General features: G+C 43.7%; 1 protein-coding gene across 1 annotated transcript in view; it reads right to left on the bottom strand.

Annotated features, from left to right (window-relative positions):
• SUPT6H (SPT6 homolog, histone chaperone and transcription elongation factor) overlaps positions 1 to 17,420 on the bottom strand; it is a 33,407-nt gene that overhangs the window by 12,683 nt on the left and 3,304 nt on the right. Inside the window, exons 2-20 of the mRNA XM_063109167.1 lie at positions 10,112 to 10,250; positions 9,041 to 9,199; positions 8,867 to 8,943; positions 8,325 to 8,517; positions 8,005 to 8,089; positions 6,937 to 7,210; positions 6,472 to 6,573; positions 6,124 to 6,240; positions 5,673 to 5,762; positions 5,345 to 5,487; positions 4,155 to 4,303; positions 3,901 to 3,999; positions 3,369 to 3,498; positions 3,133 to 3,283; positions 2,803 to 2,957; positions 2,410 to 2,605; positions 1,860 to 1,999; positions 1,620 to 1,737; positions 25 to 101 (exon numbers count right to left, since the gene is read on the bottom strand). Coding sequence (XP_062965237.1) covers positions 25 to 101; positions 1,620 to 1,737; positions 1,860 to 1,999; positions 2,410 to 2,605; positions 2,803 to 2,957; positions 3,133 to 3,283; positions 3,369 to 3,498; positions 3,901 to 3,999; positions 4,155 to 4,303; positions 5,345 to 5,487; positions 5,673 to 5,762; positions 6,124 to 6,240; positions 6,472 to 6,573; positions 6,937 to 7,210; positions 8,005 to 8,089; positions 8,325 to 8,517; positions 8,867 to 8,943; positions 9,041 to 9,199; positions 10,112 to 10,220 — 2,564 coding nt within the window. The 5' untranslated portion in view covers positions 10,221 to 10,250. The remainder of the gene's footprint in view (positions 1 to 24; positions 102 to 1,619; positions 1,738 to 1,859; positions 2,000 to 2,409; positions 2,606 to 2,802; positions 2,958 to 3,132; positions 3,284 to 3,368; positions 3,499 to 3,900; positions 4,000 to 4,154; positions 4,304 to 5,344; positions 5,488 to 5,672; positions 5,763 to 6,123; positions 6,241 to 6,471; positions 6,574 to 6,936; positions 7,211 to 8,004; positions 8,090 to 8,324; positions 8,518 to 8,866; positions 8,944 to 9,040; positions 9,200 to 10,111; positions 10,251 to 17,420) is intronic.

Raw genomic sequence — 17,420 nt, 5'->3', positions numbered from 1 at the left:
GGTCTGATCCCCTGGTGCCCCTACCTGTTCTCTCCTGAGACTGTAACCACATGAGGCTTCTTGTTCAGAAGAAATTTCTTTAGGGTTTCAATGTCTTGAGCCTGGATCAAAAAAAAATTGCAGCTGAATGGCTCTGAGGACAAGGAGATTTCAAGCAGTTCTCTCTCTTAAGTAGTTCCAGATTTTTCAAGACCAGAGAACAGTAAAAACTGGAAGGGTCTTCAGAGGATATCTGGTCCAAGTTGCCATCAAGGATCCATTTCTACCTGATCCCTGACAGATGGATAGCCATCCTGCCTCTGCTTAATCATGCTGCCTGCTCCTCTGGGTGAGGGCCCTTTGACAAGGTCAACATGGCAAGTATGTTCCCCTTAGTCTTCTTTAGCTTAAAGATACCCAGTTCGAACTATAGTTCATTATGACTTAATTTCCAACACCTCACACATCTGGATGTCCTAGTATAGTTTTTGTGGACGTCTATTTCATCCTGGTGTGACTTTTGCTGAAAATCTGAGCATAACAAAGTGAGGGAGGTAGTAATGTTACAAAAGAACAAGGGCTGGCCCGTGGCTCACTTGGGAGAGTGCGGTGCTGATAACACCAAGGCCACGGGTTCAGATCCCATATAGGGATGGCCGGTTAGCTCACTGGGTGAGCGTGGTGCTGACAACACCAAATCAAGGGTTAAGATCCTCTTACTGGTCATCTTTCCAAAAAAAAAAGAACAAAGAACGGCACACAGTGTAAGACTCATAATGAGACTTTTTTTTTTTTTTTAAGATGACTGGTAAGAAGCAGAAGAACTCAATACCTCTCTGTCATCACCCTAATCCAATCAGGCTATGTACAGATGGCCTCCTGCATAACCACATGCCCAATGAGGTAGGTGCCTAAATAAAGTCTTTGCCTCTTTTTAAATAGAAGCTCAATGTTAGACACAATGCATCGCACATTGTCTAACTGGAACACAAAACAAGGAGACCGAGACCTCTGGTTTGAGTATTATATATCTGTTAATATTTTCTAAGATTATTATGCTTCTGACTTATACTTGGGTTGTGGTCAACTAAACGCACTTGGGTCTTATTTACACAAACCACTACCTGATAATTAGGACTAGTCTGATAATGTGACCTCCTTTTCAAGATTTCTTTTCTTAATAGGTGTTTGTTAAAAAGTTGTTCTTTTTAGAAAGGGGCTCTGTCAACAAAACAGAAAGATAACATTAGGATAAAAAAATTCAGAAGTATACAAACCAGATGAGAATTCAAACTCCTTCTTCCTTAGAAAAAGAGACGCTCAAAGGCTAAAGCAGGGCAAAGGTTGCTTAACGCTTCAGTGGCTTTCAACTCTTGGAACAGTCTGACCCAAATACTGGTAAGAACAGAGGCAATAAAGGCAGCTGCAGAAGCACACGAGGTCTAGGAACTGGCCTCAAGTCAGAAGTAAATTCTGCACCAGACAACTTGGGTGCCATCTACTGCCCATGGAAGTGAGACTTATCCCAGGAAACAAGAAGTCGGCAACCAGATGTTGTTCAAACTATAAACACATATCTCCACTGAATTATAAGATGCACCCCAGATGTACACTTGGTAACTCCTGTCCCAGCCACTTGCCTTCTTTTCCCGCTCTTCCTCTCTCCATGCGGTTCGCCGTTTGGTAAAATGGGGCAGCCGGAGGAAGTCTGTCACTTCTCCTTCACCACTGACCAGGGCACAGAACACAGGGTGGTCTCTGCCAGCCAGACAGAAAAAGAAAAGTGCAGTAAGCAGCAATATGAAGCTATGAATAAGAGAAGAGTGAAGTTAGGAAGACAGGTAAGAGATGATGCTAGGCAGGCAGGAACAGGCTGTTACCTGGCTGAGGAGAAAGCAATGCCTAGGACCCGAATGCCCTTTCCTTGGTTCTCATCCATGAAGTCATCGTCTTCCTCTACCTGCTGATCTGGTCGGTAAGGTGCCACCCTCAACCAGTTGTACAGCTTTCGGCTACATGCCTGGGGAGGAGACACAGCAGACACTATGGTCATCAAGCTCATAAAGTGTGCTAAAAAAACGTGTGCTCACATATGCAAGGGTGTGTACACATATGTGCACAAGTTCCTAGCCATTGGCAGGCTTACAACCTGAAGGCATACCTTGCTTTTGGAAATAAGAGAGTACACAGAAAACAGTGAAATAAACAAAATATGTTTGGATGAATGAGAGAGGGTGGGGACAAGTCTCCTAGAGCAGAGAGGTCTTGGAGGTGACTCCTGTGACCTTACTTGCACTCCCTCTCACACTAAGCTTTGCTTGCCCCCAGGGTTTCTTCATTAGTTATGGGACTACTACTGAGGGGTTTCTTTACTCTCAGCTATAGTTTGGGGAAATCATGACTAAAGATTGTTTAATTCTCTCTCCTCACCTTTATGACATATTCCTTGGCCTCGGCCAGCAGCTTATTTTTGAGCTCTTTGGCCATCTGCACATAGAGGAACTGCTGTAAAGCTCGTTCGATTGCCATGGTACGCTGCCGGTTCCACTCCTGTACCTGGTGGCTGAACTCATCTCGGTAGTAAAACTGTTTGATCTCTTCAAAATATGTCTGGTCGTTGCCGTAGCTGAGGAAAGACACAAAGCAATGGTGTCAGGGATGGAGAAAAGGGGATACTGAAATGCCCATGAACACTGTGAGGGAGCCAGGGACAATGGCTTGCTGAATTCTGAAACTGTGGTTCACATTCCCAAGGACCCTTCCCTCCACCAGACTCTTCATCAAGCCTTCCCCAAAGAGCCCCCACCCCGAAGCTCTGCTTACCCTTCCACTCCCTTCATATCTATGCTGATATCAATGGTCAGCAGCCCTTCATCTTCAGCCAGGCCCATCTTGAGGAACTGGTCATCTCTCAATTCCTTAACAGGCTTATTCTTTAAGTACTTGAAGGAATAAGCATAGTGGGCTTCATCCACATCCTGTACACATCAAGAGGAAATCATTAGCCTGTGGATAGGCTGGCCATGGCCCTGGGAGACAAGACTGCCTCTCTGTTCTCAGGCAGACAGCTCAGCTAAGTGGAAGGCAAGACACTCAGTTCAATCAAACAGAGAGCTGGGACACATCTTGGACGCAGCCCTTCACCCAGCTCACCTTTCTACCTTTCTTGGTGGGGGTTATATTTAGCTTGGCTCTCTCCTGGAAGGTTTGTCTCAACACCTGCCGGACAAGGGGCTCACGGGCAATCTGCAGGGCTACCATGTAGCGGGCACCTTCCAGCACGGCTTCTGGAGTAGGGAACTGGCTGTAGGGAAAACAGTGAAGCTGCAGGATGAGGATGTCTTGGTCCTCAGGCTCTTCCCCCTGCCAGCCACCTGCTGCAAGCCCACCTGCAAATATAATCCTTGGCCAGCTCCAAGGGCTCTGCAGGGAATTGCTCTGTCTCATGCCGCTGGTAGCTGTCCCGGAGGTTCTCCCCAAACTGCTCGGGAGTAAGCCCAAACTTTTTGGCCAGGCCATCTAAAGCAAACAGTACAATAAAAGGCAAGGCAGCAGCTGGGCTGACAAACTTCTTGGCTTTCAGAGTCTCAAGTAGCAATTTTGGGCACTAGACTTTAAAGGGGCCATGCATGAAAAGGACCCGGCTGTTACATGGCAGAAGAAATAGATAGGATGCACTTTCTCCTCCAAGTCAGAGTTTCCCATTACTTTGGAAATTTAGGGAGAGGTTGGACCATTACTGTGGGGCAGGGATGGGTTGGGGGAGCAAGTGTTTATGGGGATCATGTGGCAGGCTGCTTCAGGACTGGATCAGTGACTGACCCAGATACCCTTTCCTCTTCCTACCCACCAGTCTGCTTTCTGGGTAACTCCCCTTGCTCAAGGCTAGAATGCCTAGGTCTCAAAGAAGCTAGATTTTACCTAGCCCAGCGCTCTGGCAGATGGTGTACATGTCTCGGCGAGAGGCCTGCTTGAGCTCTGGCCCCCGCTGCTCCTCATCTTCTGCTTCCTCACCTTCACCTGAGAAGAAGACACGAGGAGAGTTAGTGCTCTAGTTTCCAATCACTCCCAAGGATCTGACACATGTAGAGAAGCCCCAAAGGGCACCCAGCCAACAACATCCTTGGAGATGCCATGGCCATCAATCCTCCCAGGTTTCCTTTTCTAGCACTCACCTTCCTCATCTCCCTCTTCCCTTACACGCTTCAGCTTCTTACGGCTAGCCTTTGCGGCATTCTGCATCTTGGGGATGTCACGACCATAATACAGGAGAAAATGGTTGTACACATCTTTCAGCTCATCCATTGATTGTACATCCTTAAGCCTGAAGGGAAGGGACATAAGATCTCAGTTGTCACTGAGGAAAGGATGTACCACAGTTTTGCTACAAGAGGTCCAGTTCCCAGAAGGCAAGATCCCAACTAGGGCAGGCACCTGTATTCTCCAATTATTAAAGTCGCACAACAGTCCCAGACCATAACTTAACTGCAACCAAGGTATCTTAAAGAAATAGGTCAAACAGAAATGGTGACTGGTGGGCCGAGCCCGTGGCGCACTCGGGAGAGTGCGGCGCTGGGAGCGCAGCTGACGCTCCCGCTGCAGGTTCGGATCCTATATAGGAATGGCCGGTGCACTCACTGGCTGAGTACTGGTCACGAAAAAGGCACACAAAAAAAAAAAAAAAAAAAAAAAAGAAATGGTGACTGGTGGCTGTTAGAAATGGAAGCAAAAAGGGAGAGGCAGACAAGGCAGCATGTCTGCAGCAAAGTTCAAAGTTCTTGAGACAGTCTTTGTCCCTCCTCCTCCTCAGCTTCATGATGGTGGCCATTAATACCATCTGCTCCCCTCCCACACTTGACTCTGACTGCAGGCTCACCAAGCTACTCTCTGATTATAATTTGGTTTTCCACGAAGCTTAATCCATATGGAATGAAGTTACAGATCAGCAATTATGAATATCCAATCCTTCCAACAGTTCATTTTTTGGTCAATAGGTCCTTTACATATCAATGTGTACAACTAAGATAAATTTGCCTGTTTGGGGCCGGCCTGTGGCTCACTCGGGAGAGTGTGGTGCTGATAACACCAAGGACATGGGTTCAGATCCCATATAGGGATGGCTGGTTAGCTCACTGCGTGAGCATGGTGCTGACAACACCAAGTCAAGGGTTAAGATCCCCTTACTGGTCATCTTTTTAAAAATACATAAATTTGCCTGGCAGAAAGATCACTTTTGGTGTGTTGACATGTTGCATTTCTAAGGGATGGGGACCTGCACTGCAAATTTTGTAAGGTAACATTGCTCCTGGGGGTCTGCCTTTGGTCTGAGGGCTTCCCATAAAGGAAGTAATCCTGCACATGCTACCTCTCCATGTCAGTGGTGTCCAGAGCCCGGATGCCATCAGCAAGAGGTTTGTCAGGGTCAGCAGAGATTTGCTCGTACTGATAAGCCTGCATCTTCTCAAACAGCCGCGTTAGGTTCTCTTTGCGGATCCTCAGCTGGGTCCACTAGGGCAGGGTAGGGTGGGGAATGAGACATTGTGTTTAGCTCTGGAGACCCAAGGCTGCTCTGTTCCTTACCAGGAGACCTGGTGGAAGAACTTGACAGCCCTGGGGGACTGATTTGTAGTACTCTGGTCGTAGTGGTGCCCAACTCAGCTCCCACCTCCTTGGAAGCTACAGATCCACATTACCTTTTCATCCCACTGCCACACCCTCCACAGGTCATTGATGTGCAACTCAGGCTCCACATACTCCTTTCGGTAGAAAGCAATAAAAGGCACCTAGTGTAGCAAGGAGACTGCAGTCACCCAGAGAAGAAAGATCTGCAAGGACCCCCTCTGCCAGAGGACAATTATTTCCTGGATAAACAGCTCCAGGAAATTCAACAGTCAGAAGCTTGGCTTCTCTCAAAGGCCCATCCAGGGCACAGTGCTCTCCCTAATGGGGGAAGAAAATGTTGCGGACAGAGTAGCACTGTTCTATTGATCACTTGGATACCTGTTGGTCACAACACTTCTTGGGTCAAGGGACTACTTCTGAGGACAGAGGAAGGGGGGTCCCCACCTGACTTAAGTAGCTACCTTTTCCCTCATCCCCTAACTGAATTTCTGTACAATGGGCCACTAGAGCTCGAGGTGCTACCTCAAAATGCTGATTTCGCATGAAACCCAGGGCCTCTTTGATCTTCTGAATTGTGCTGGGTCCTTTTCGACTGAAGCTGCTGGTTGGCTGCCCTCGGTCTAGGTAATCACAGCTTTCCTACAGTAAGAAAATAAAGAGCAAAACACTGTTACTTTGTATGTCTTACACACAAAACTGCTTTGTAACACAGGATGATCTTGTCAGATAAAATCTAGAACAATCTCTCTAATACACACACACTTTTCTGTACCAGGCACACAGATGTATGGGGAAGGGGAGGAATGGCTCTCCCTCTTGATGATGTTGCTTTTGGTGCATGTCAAAACCTAAGGATCTTTTTTGGAGTACCTGTAGAGAAATGGTTGGTGTGGCAAAGGCATTTCTATAGATCCAATCAGCTTCCTCTTCTAGTTCATCATCTTCAGCCGCTTTGACTGGGATGGAGCGGAGCTGCAGCAAATAAGACAACATGGCAAGACTGACTTTATCTTGAATATTCCACTTAGGGAAAACATACACCACTTCTGGACAGAAACATGTGATCCTCAGGGACACATTTCTAGTACCAAGAGCCGTGTCATTCTGGCACGAAGTAAGCATTTCATAAATTTGCTAAAGAGTGCTATTTCAAGAACCATAAGCAAGGTTGGAGTGTATCTTCTCTCCTCTGAGAGCTGGACTCCCCAGACCCTGGGTCAGATGGGGTTCAAAACCCATCCTGGATACTACGCAATGTCAGATTGTTGCTAGATTATTTGTTGACCACAACGTGATGATGGATCAGCAGAAGGGCAGAGGCTGGGGGTTTCTTACCTGGAATCTCTCAGGCAGGTCAGTGGCTCGGATTTCATTGTCCTGATCTGTAAGGTGGCTGCTTTCCAGCTCACTGGGCTCATACATCTCAAAGATGCTCCTGCGGCTCACACGCTTCTTGGTGGTCTTCTTGGGGCGCACTCGGATTTCACCCTCAGCCTCATCGTCTTCGTACTCATACTCTTCTTCCAGTTCTTCATCATACTCATTGTATTTCTCAAATTCGTCATAGTCAAAGTCCACACCAAAGATCTCCTGGGCTTCTTGCAGAGCTCTGTGGGTGAGAGCAACAGGCAGTTGGCTCAGGTTTGGGTGGAAGGAGAGAAATGGAGCCCCTGCACAGATCCTTCACTTTTCTCAAGGCAATTAGAAGTTTAGGAAAAGGTAAAGAAAAGGACCATATTCACTGTGGAATAAAGGCTTAGCTGGGGGATATTTCTGGGCAAACTATTGTCTATTGGAAGATAAAAAGCCCCGTCTTAGCACCTGCCAGTGAAAGGGATCAAATAACAAAAGGGCAGATGGATCCATATCCTGCTCAGTGGATCCATCTTCAGTGAAGGCATTACAGTATTCCCTTAGAGCAAAAGCTTTCTAACTTTTAAACTCTGATTGTTGTTGTCTGTTATTTTTTTAAGTGGCTGGCCAGTATGGGGAGCCGAACCCATAATCTTGGGGTTATCGGACTGTGTTCTAGCCAACTGATCTAACCAGCCGACCTTTAGCTTTTAAATTTTGATGCAGCATCTTCCAACAAAATTATGCTTAGAAGGCAAATATGTAAATAAATAAACATGAAGCTGTAGGTGCAAGAGGGATACTGGAGCCTTGCCCATGAGGGACTCCACCCTAATCCCACAGTGGACCAAGAATGCAGAGATAGCTCCCTCAAGGCTTCTAGAAGCATGTGAAATCAGTGCCTCGTAAAGGTTATTTGAGGCATGGAAGAAAAAGGGCCAAGAGCTGGGAATGTCCCAGTTTTGGAGAGGACTCTGACCTTTTCCTTTCTGACAGAGCCCACTCAGTGCCTTTACCACTACCTCGCGTACCATACCAGACCCCACTCACGCATCTGTGTATCCAGGAAGCTTTTTCCGCCACTTAGGTTTTTTGAGAGGCTGTCCATCATCATCCACAATGAAGTCATCGATATCTGGGTAGAGAAGGGAGGGTTTAGAGCTCAGAGTCAGGAGTGGAGCCAGGACTGAATGGCTTTAGTTCCTACTATGTGAGTGGCCAGTGAGAAAAGCAGGGAAGCTCCTGAAAAGGAACTTCTTTGTGTCAAATTCTGGGGGCTATAACTGAAGAATTGTTTCTCATCCTGTTCCTAGGGCAAGGAAATCCCAACACTCATCCACACACTGGCTTCCCTGCCCAGTGACACATACCTGACTCTTCATCATCTTCCTCCTCCTCCTCGGGGGGAGCCATGGGGGCCTCCCCGGCCTCCTGCCCGTCTTCCCCTTCCCCATCCTGGAAGATTTCCTCCGCAATAGCCTCTTTTTCATGTTCCTCCTTGCCATATTCCTCCTCGTCATCATCCTCATCATCTGACATTTTTTTGACACGCCGGTACTTTTGCTAGGGGTAGGAAAACCTGCCTCATCAGGGTCTGGTATAAGGAAGCCTGCTCTCCAGTCTCACTCCCATCTTCCCACCACTATTACACTGACCAAGGGAGCAGGGAAAGAACACGTTGAGTGATGCTCTTTCAGCCCCAAGACCCAAACCTGAAACTTCGACAGCCTTTCTAGAACAGGCACCCAGATGTGGGATGTAAGTCTTGGCTCCACAGCACAATGATACTGATACCTTTCTCATTTCTGATGTTCCCTAAACTGCTCTGCATGTGCCTCCTTGCCCAGGGAGACACTGAATTCCTAGAGCTTTTTCCTTATCCCCAGGGACAAAGACAAAGAATGACACTTACACCTCGTTTGACTTTGACACCCAAATTTTCTTCAATGAGGTCAAAATCATCATCCTCCAGGCGATCGTCAAAAGATGCTGAAGAAAACAAAGTGTTACCCACGGTGATAAGGAGGCCCCTTCCCCACTGCAACTGCCACCCCAGCCTCACCTGACCTGAGGACAGACTACTCACTGCGTTTTCTCTTCTTGTGGCCAACCTCATCTTCTGAATCACCAGAGTCACTACCCTCATCCTCCTCCCCTTCATCTTCATCATCATCATCATTGATAAAGCCTTTCAGGTTGCCTTGCTCATCTTGATCATCTAGATTCTCCTCCTCCTCCTCCTCATCTGGAAAACGTGCATGTTTAAGGCATGGAGATTGGTGAACAGACGGGAGGTGGGGCGGGGCCACCAGCTTAACTGAGATTATCCATCTGCTCTGAACCTAATAACCTGGGTGCCATGTTAACTCTTCTGCCTCATGTAAAGATGCAAAATGTGCCCACTGACTTAGAGCAGCAGCATCTGCAAAGGATGCTTTCTTTTCTACATTCACCATCTGTCATTAAGCAAGATGATCTTCCTAATTACTCTGGCTCTTCAAAATCATTGCTAGAGGCTTTACAGCCACCAATAACCTTGTATTCCCCAGTTTATAAACTCAGCAGCTACATACCTTTCATCCACAACTCTTTTGATAAAACTTACATTTCCTTTTCAACCTTTAAAATTGTTTCATGGTTATACACTGCTGATGATCCTCCTAAGCTGGGCTTGGCAAGAGAAATAGGAAACTGGGTGCATAAATACAAACACTGCTAGGTCTAAAAGTGAGAAGAATTACATATGGATTTATTTATTGCTTTACTGTCTGTCCTCACCCACTAAGGTAAACACAATAGCTGGATCTTTGTTCTGTATTCCTAGTTTTAGGCACAGTGTCTAGCATACAGCAGACAGATGCTCAGTGAGTATTTTCTGTTATATATATATATATACACACACACATATATATTTTTTTTGCGGGTCACCGGTATGGGGATCTGAACCCTTGACCTTGGTGTTATCAGCACCACTCTCTCCCAAGTGAGCTAAACAGCCAGCCCTCAGTAAGTATTTTCTAAGAATGACTGAAACTTCTCAAGCTGGTACCTCATGTGTGAGAACTTCTGTGCTCAGCCTGAGCCTTTCATCAGCAAGAATCCAACTATCCAAAACTTAGCAATAGAGGGTAGAAGCTTGAGGCTGGGGCCTCCTCACCATCATCTTCCTCTTCCACAAATTTCTTGGTGACTCGGGGCACCACCTCGCCTTCATCATTGTATTCTTCCTCTGACTCCTCAGCTTCGCTTTCCACAAAATCTGACATTGCTGCAGCCTCACAGAGCCTGCCTGAAGACTAGGGAAGGGAGGGAGATGGGGATTAAAAATGAGAGACATGATTTTATAGAGGGCTCTCAAACCTTCCCACAAACAATCTTTTGTTTGAGTGCCACTGCTCTGCCCACTCAATCATTCCCACCTGGGGAGAAGAGAGTAAGACCCAGAAGGCTCTATCTCTCCCATTTTTTATTCCTCCCAGGGTTGCTCCTCTCATGTGTACTTCTAAAAGGCCATTATACTGGACTATATCATCTGTCTTCCTCAAAGAGCTTTACCTCACTTACCGTTGGGAGGTGGGAATGGGCAGATAAGGAAATAAACTAATGTAGGAATAATTATATAGGTAGGAATATGGTGGTAGAGTGAGATTATGTGACTTGCTCATAGGAGGTTTGGGAAACAACAAGTGCCACCTTTATGAAAGGTGCTTTCATATACACTATACCTGGTTATTAGCACAGTCAAAAGGAAAATTTCTTTACAATAGATTAAACAACATCTCATGAACTTGAGCCCACTTGTATCAGTACTGGTTGGGAGCATTTGGGTGGAGAAGAGGCCTCTTTAGATACATTAGTACCATGACTCTATTTTTAACATTTACCTCCCCTGCAAAAAACTTCCATGGCATACAAAATAAAGACAACGTAGTTCAGAGGAAAGATTGCTGGGATTAACAGTAGAGGTCAAATCTTTTTTTTTTTTTTTAAAGATGACCGGTAAGGGGATCTTAACCCTTGACTTCGTGTTGTCAGCACCACGCTCACCCAGTGAGCTAACCGGCCATCCTTATGTGGGATCTGAACCCATGGCCTCAATATTATCAGCACCGCACTCTCCTGAGTGAGCCATGGGCCGGCCCCAGAGGTCAAATCTGGTCTCATCTCACCCAATAGCTAAATAAATTTAAGCAAATTATTTGATGTCTGAATATCAGTTTCTTCATCTGGAAAACGGCAACAGTACTATCTGTCTCTCAGGATACTTGATTTTTTTGTTCATTTGTTTGTTTTTGTGGCTGGCTGGTACAGAGATCCGAACCCTTGACCTTGGTGTTACAACACTGCACTTTAACCAACTGAATTAACTGGACGGCCCAAGAGTTGAGAATATTATATTACACAGGGAGAAGAACCTACTGTTTCAATTTGAATCCTGGGCCTAATTTTCCATAACACTCTGTAATTTCGTACCAACCAATCCCAACTTTATCTTCTACTTCCTGGCTTTCAGACTCATCCAAAGCCTGGAAATGGCAGTGGAGAACTCCAAGAACCATAACATGAAGTTTACTGGGCCTTGAGTAGGACTTTAAAAAACAACACACATCATATGAGTCATAACATCAATATGCCGTTTTGGAATCCTGAAGCTGGTTATGGATAAACTAGGCACCACTCCTCACCCTGTCCTGTATAGTGGTCTACTGTGCATATGCTCCTTTCCCATTTAGACTATAAGCTTCTGGAAGACAGGGACCATATCCAATTCAGGGACTAATAAAAACCATGAAAATATAAATGGCAATATGATAGGCATTACAAGGCACTTTCTGATTTTGTTCCAGAAGGCTGTATCTGTCTGGGTCCTCTGCACAAATCAGGAACTGTTAAGTGTCTATTAAATAAAGTACTTACTTTTTCACATTGTTGCCATCTTCCTGGTTAAAGATGGCAGTGGGAGGGGAGAGAAGAGGATGGTGGCTAATGGCTACCTGATATGGGTCTAAGCTCTACAAGGAGCCTGAGTTCTGTGGCTCTCATTCTCCTGAAAATTACTCTTACTGATATCGAGCAATATCATAACTGATTAACTCAAGGTTAACTGAACTCAAGAAGACAAAACTGAAGGTACTGGGTTCTGATGGAAAGAAAGGGGCAATGCTCAATTTTAGGCTGAGGTTTCAGATGACATTCTTTTCACAAACATTATTGAATGCCTACCAAGTCCATACACTCTGCTAGGGGCTGGGGATTTGAAGAGAAGCAGGATTGTTTACTTTCAAAGAGCTATCTGTGTAGTAGAGTGAGAGAAATTAAAACATACAAGGACCATAAAATAGTTTTATGCATTATGACAGATGTATAGAGAGCAAGCACAGGAAGAGAACTGGAAAACAAATCAACCCACAACACATAAACAAATCCCAACCAAAACAAACATAAGGGGTCTTCAAAAAGTTCATGGAAAACTAAAAAACTATGCACTCATTTGTAACTTTTTTTGCATCTAAATAAACTCATACTAACTTGTTATAACATGTCTGAACAGGATCTAGTTTGAGACACGAAGAATAAGACATCAGTTTGAAAAGAGCCCCTACCAGTCCAACATGAATTCTGCTAAAATTGAAGCAAGAACAAACATTGAATTTATGGTGAAGCTCAGAGACATCTCGACTGGTTCAGCTTATACAATTCTGACTAAAAAACTAAAGTTGAACAAACTTCCTGCTCAGTGGGTGCCAAAACCATTGTGTCCAAATCCCCTGCAGATAAGAACAGAACTTTCAATGGAAAATTTAAACAAGTGGGACCAAGATCCTGAATCATTTCTTTGAAAGAATTATAACAGGAGATGGAACACAGCTTTACCAGTATGATCCTGAAGACAAAGCACAATCAAAGCCATGGCTACCAAGAGATGGATGTGTTCCAGTCAAAAAACATCGGCGAGTCAAGAGCAAAGATCATGGCAATAGTTTTTGGTGGTGCTCAAGGCATTTTGCTTGTTGACTTTCTGGAGGGCCAAAGAACAATAACATCTGCTTATTATGAGAGTGTTTTGAGAAAGTTAGCCAAAGCTTTAGCAGAAAACACCCAGAAAAGCTTCACCAGAGAGCCCTTCTCCACAACAATGCTCCTGCTCATTCCTCTCATCAAACGGGGGCAATCTTGCAAGTCTTGATGGGAAATCATTTAAGCATCCACCTTACAGTCCTGATTTGGCTCCTTCTGATTTCTTGCTCCCTAATTTTAAAAAATCTTTAAAGGGTACCCATTTTTCTTCAGTTACTAATGTAAAAAAGAATGCATTGACATGGCTAAATTCCCAGGACCCTCAGTTCTTTAGGGGTGGACTAAATGGCTGGTATCATCCTTAACAAAAGTATCTTGAATTTAATGGAGCTTAGCTGAGAAACAAAGTTTATATTTTTATCTTTTCTTTCCATTTTTCCACAAACTTTTTTTTTTTTTTTTTTGGTGACTAGCCAGTATGGGGATCTGAATCACTAACTTTTTGAAGTCCTCTTGTACAGGTCTCTCCCGTGTGCTTTAAGCAATCAAACAACAGCAACAACAACAAAAAACTACCCTGAGAAATAATGTTTATTGTACACCTACCAAGTGCCAAACACTTAACAAATATCCTATTAATTCCTACCATGTCCTGTGAGTTATAGCATACTTTCTCTACTCAACAAAGGCGAAAATAGAGAGATAAAGTTACCTGATCAAGGCAGCACAATTATCAACTGGAAGTGCTGAGATCTGAGCTAAGGTCTGTCTGACTCTAAAATCACAGATTGTACTATGTTAGTAGTTCTCAAAATGTATTCCAGGGACTGTCCCCTCTTTTCTCTCAGAAGTGTACAGTGGAGTTTTCCAGAGGTTATATGACCTGTGGTATCACAACAGACTGAATGTAGAAACAGATATGAAACTCCATCTATATTCTATTAAGGCAGACATTTAAAAGTTTCGCAAAAACAACAACAACAAAAGTAAAACAATGTAAAACAATCTTCTCACTAAATTTTTTCTTTTGAAAACTGCTGTTTTTCATTAAAAAAGTGTTTTTTTTATATTAAAATGCAGTAAGTTTACTGCTTTAAAATGAACTAACAAATATTTTTAAATGTTTGTTTTAATTTCTAACGTGGCAAACATCAAAAAATATAAATCTGGTAAATATCAACAGATATAACTCACATAAAAAAAATGTTTGGAGACCTAAATTATTTTTAAGAGTATATAATACCATCCAGTGCCACCACCACCCCCCGCCAAAAAAAAGGAGTATATAGGAGTCCTGAGACCATAAAGTTTGAGAACCATGGTAAAGGCCCTAAAGGACTATGACATAGGAAGCCCTGGGGATAGACTGTGGCCCCCTCCCTTTTTTTTCCAAGATCTGTATCCTTAAGGTCAGTTAGCTTGAGTATTGCCAAAAGTGAATGTTTTAAACTTCTACCAATTAAATCTGGAGCTCTAATTTTAATTTTGACACTACTCCCCCTCAGCCCTGAACTGAGACATTAAAAATATATTTGGGTACAGCGGCCCCCACACATAGCTTGCTTTAATGAGGCTATCAGATCCATAAATTTAAGGCCTCAACATCTTCAAATTAAATGCCAGCTCCTGCAAACCAGATGCCCCCAGCTACTTAACAGAGAGAAACAGACAGCCCACCTGATGAAAACAACAGCTTTTTCTGTTCCAGGGACAGCTGGTGCTCTGTGCTGCAGGCAGCTTGGCAAGATAGTTGTGTTCCCTATCCTCCCATCACCTACATTAACAATAAAGCACGCGCTGTGCTATAGCTGGGGAATGCCTCCAATGTAGCTCAATGACAAGATTTCCAGTTAAAAGAGGTATGCCAGGGGCCAGCCCCGTGGCTCACTCGGGAGAGTGCAGCGCTGGTAGCGCCGAGGCCGCGGGTTTGTATCCTATACAGGGATGGCCGGTGCGCTCACTGGCTGAGCGTGGTGCGGACAACACCGTGCTGAGGGTTGTGATCCCCTTACCAGTCAGGAAAAAAAAAAAAAAAAAAAGAGGTATGCCAGAAGCAATCCTGGCATCACAGCTTGCAGGAGCTATATGTGCATAGAGGGTGCTACAGCTGCACTGCAGGTTGACACTGACAAACAGCAACTACTCCAGAACACAGACGATAACAGATTTCTTTGTATGTGATTATTAATAAATGATACTTTGGGCACTAAAGCAAAGCTAGTAATGCTTTTCTAGTTTCACATTGGCTTATTTTAACTCACATTGACTGAGTTAATGTTTGTTATAAGATGAATGTAACCTAACGTTAACTTTGTGGTCTGAAGTATTTTAGTTATCAAACTAGACTCTGTAGTAGATCAAATCTTTTGTCAATGAAGTGTTCTAAGATAGATCCTTATGTTTAAAAGAAAAATACTAGTTGGGCTGGCCGGTTAGCTCAGTTGGTTAGAGCAGTCTTGTAACACCAAGGTTAAAGGTTCAGATCCCCATGCCGGCCAGCCACCAGAAAAAACAAATTGTTGAAATGACTTGAGTTTCATCTTCTAGAATCTACTTTTTATTGATTGATTGATTGACAGATTGTGGCTGGCTGACAGAATCTACTTTTTAAACTTCCCATCCTCTGTAGTTACCAATTGTTCATGTACTAGTCCTTTAGAAATGTTAAACTGAACCAACCATTAAGTTGAGTTACTCTCCACAGGGCTTATTTTCCAAAGAAAAGTATTGTTTAGAGGAACAAAATTATAAGCCTATCTAGGCTTGTTGTTCCAAAAGTAACTCAGAGAGAGGCTTGTGAAATGTGCCTGAGTCGCATTCTGCTTAAAAAGGTTATAACAAATGCAGATGAGTTAAAAGGGAAAAAAATAAATAAATGATATCTGGGATGAGCTTGATGCAGTTTGTATTTAGTATCTGTACTTTTGAAATTTTCCCCATATTCAGATTCTAAGTTAAATCTGCAACTGGAATAGGTCTAGAAGGGGAGTCAGGTGATGGAGGGAGTTTTCTCCAGGCAGAAGCACAGCTGCAGTACAAAGTGTGGCTCAAAGGGAGAGGCTGATGGTTACCATGACATTCTCTGGGAGAGAAATGGAGCTGGAATCAGATTGCCACAGGGGAGGCCCTCAGTAGTCCCTCCCTTTGAACAAGAAGTTGTAGGAGGCAATTAAGAGGAGACCAGGAGCTGGCAGGTTAGCTCAGTTGGTTAGATCCCAGTGTTGGTAACACCAAGGTCAAGTGTTTGGATCCCCTTACTGGCCAGCCCCCCCCCCCCCCAAAAAGGGAAACTGGAGGGAACAGAGATCTAGTTCTTTAATTCCTCTACTTTGCAGCTTCAAATAACATCTACTTTTTTTTTTTTTTTTAGGGCTATACTCTATGCTGGGATTTGGATGCATAAAAATGAGTAAAATGTGCTTTTTGATCTGGTGGAATTCACAATCTGTCTTAAAAAACTTGTAAATAAAGATACGATAAAGCATAATTAATGTTATATTAAGTTATTAAGTTACATAACAGGATTATGAGAGCAATACAGAGAGAAAGGCTGGGGAATACTTCAGAAAAGGTGATGCCTGATTAAGATAAGAATTAAAAATATAGTCTGGAAAAAAGGTAACATGAGCAAAAGCTTAGGCTTGACAGGGAATAGCCCCAGAAGTCTGGTGTGCAGTTTAAACTACAAGACATTCTACATTTTATATTTATAAGCAAGGGCCTAGGACTAAGTATTCAGTTTACTCAAGACAAATTCTTTTAAATCTGGGACTCAGAACTCTTGTTATGAAAAATCCTAATTCCGCTAAGTCAAGATGTTAAAATACAGAAAGGGTTCATTTTCATCACCTTAACATGCATACCATATTTCTAGGAAATAACAGCCTTAGTATCTTTTCAATGCTAATCTTTTCAATAAAAAAGCATTATTGTTAGTAATGGCTCTTAATAAGTAATTTAAAAATATTACTTATTCCTTTTCTTTCCACTTTTCCTTGGGGATAAAGGAAAGGGCAAAAGAGAAACAAACAACTGAAATATGTAACTAGATTCAGAACCCTTGCGACACAGGGAGGGAGTAACAGTTACTAAGCTTTGTGTTACACATAGTGGGGATTGTACAGTTCTTGCTCTACCACAGGATTGGCAAACTTTTTCTCTACAGGGCCTGATATGTGATTGTAGCACAAAAGCATACACAGACATCAAGTAAATAAATGGGAGTAGGTTAATTTGGCCCACAGGCCTTAGTTTGGTGACCACAGATCTAGAAGTACAAAAGGTCTTTAAAGAACTGATGACAAGGATACCATGGGACCTTTTATTAGGGGAACCTAACCTGGTTTTGAGGAAGGAACTTTAAACAAAGACCTTAAGAGTGACGAGGAGTTAGTTAAATGGAGGAGCTGGTTCCTTTGGAAGTGGTGGGGGAGTGGTAGTGTTGGAGA

The sequence above is a fragment of the Cynocephalus volans genome, chromosome 10 (assembly GCF_027409185.1).
Source record: "Cynocephalus volans isolate mCynVol1 chromosome 10, mCynVol1.pri, whole genome shotgun sequence".
NCBI lineage: Eukaryota > Metazoa > Chordata > Mammalia > Dermoptera > Cynocephalidae > Cynocephalus > Cynocephalus volans.
The sequence above is the reverse complement of the archived record's forward strand: the minus strand, read 5'-3'. Positions and strand labels throughout refer to the sequence as shown.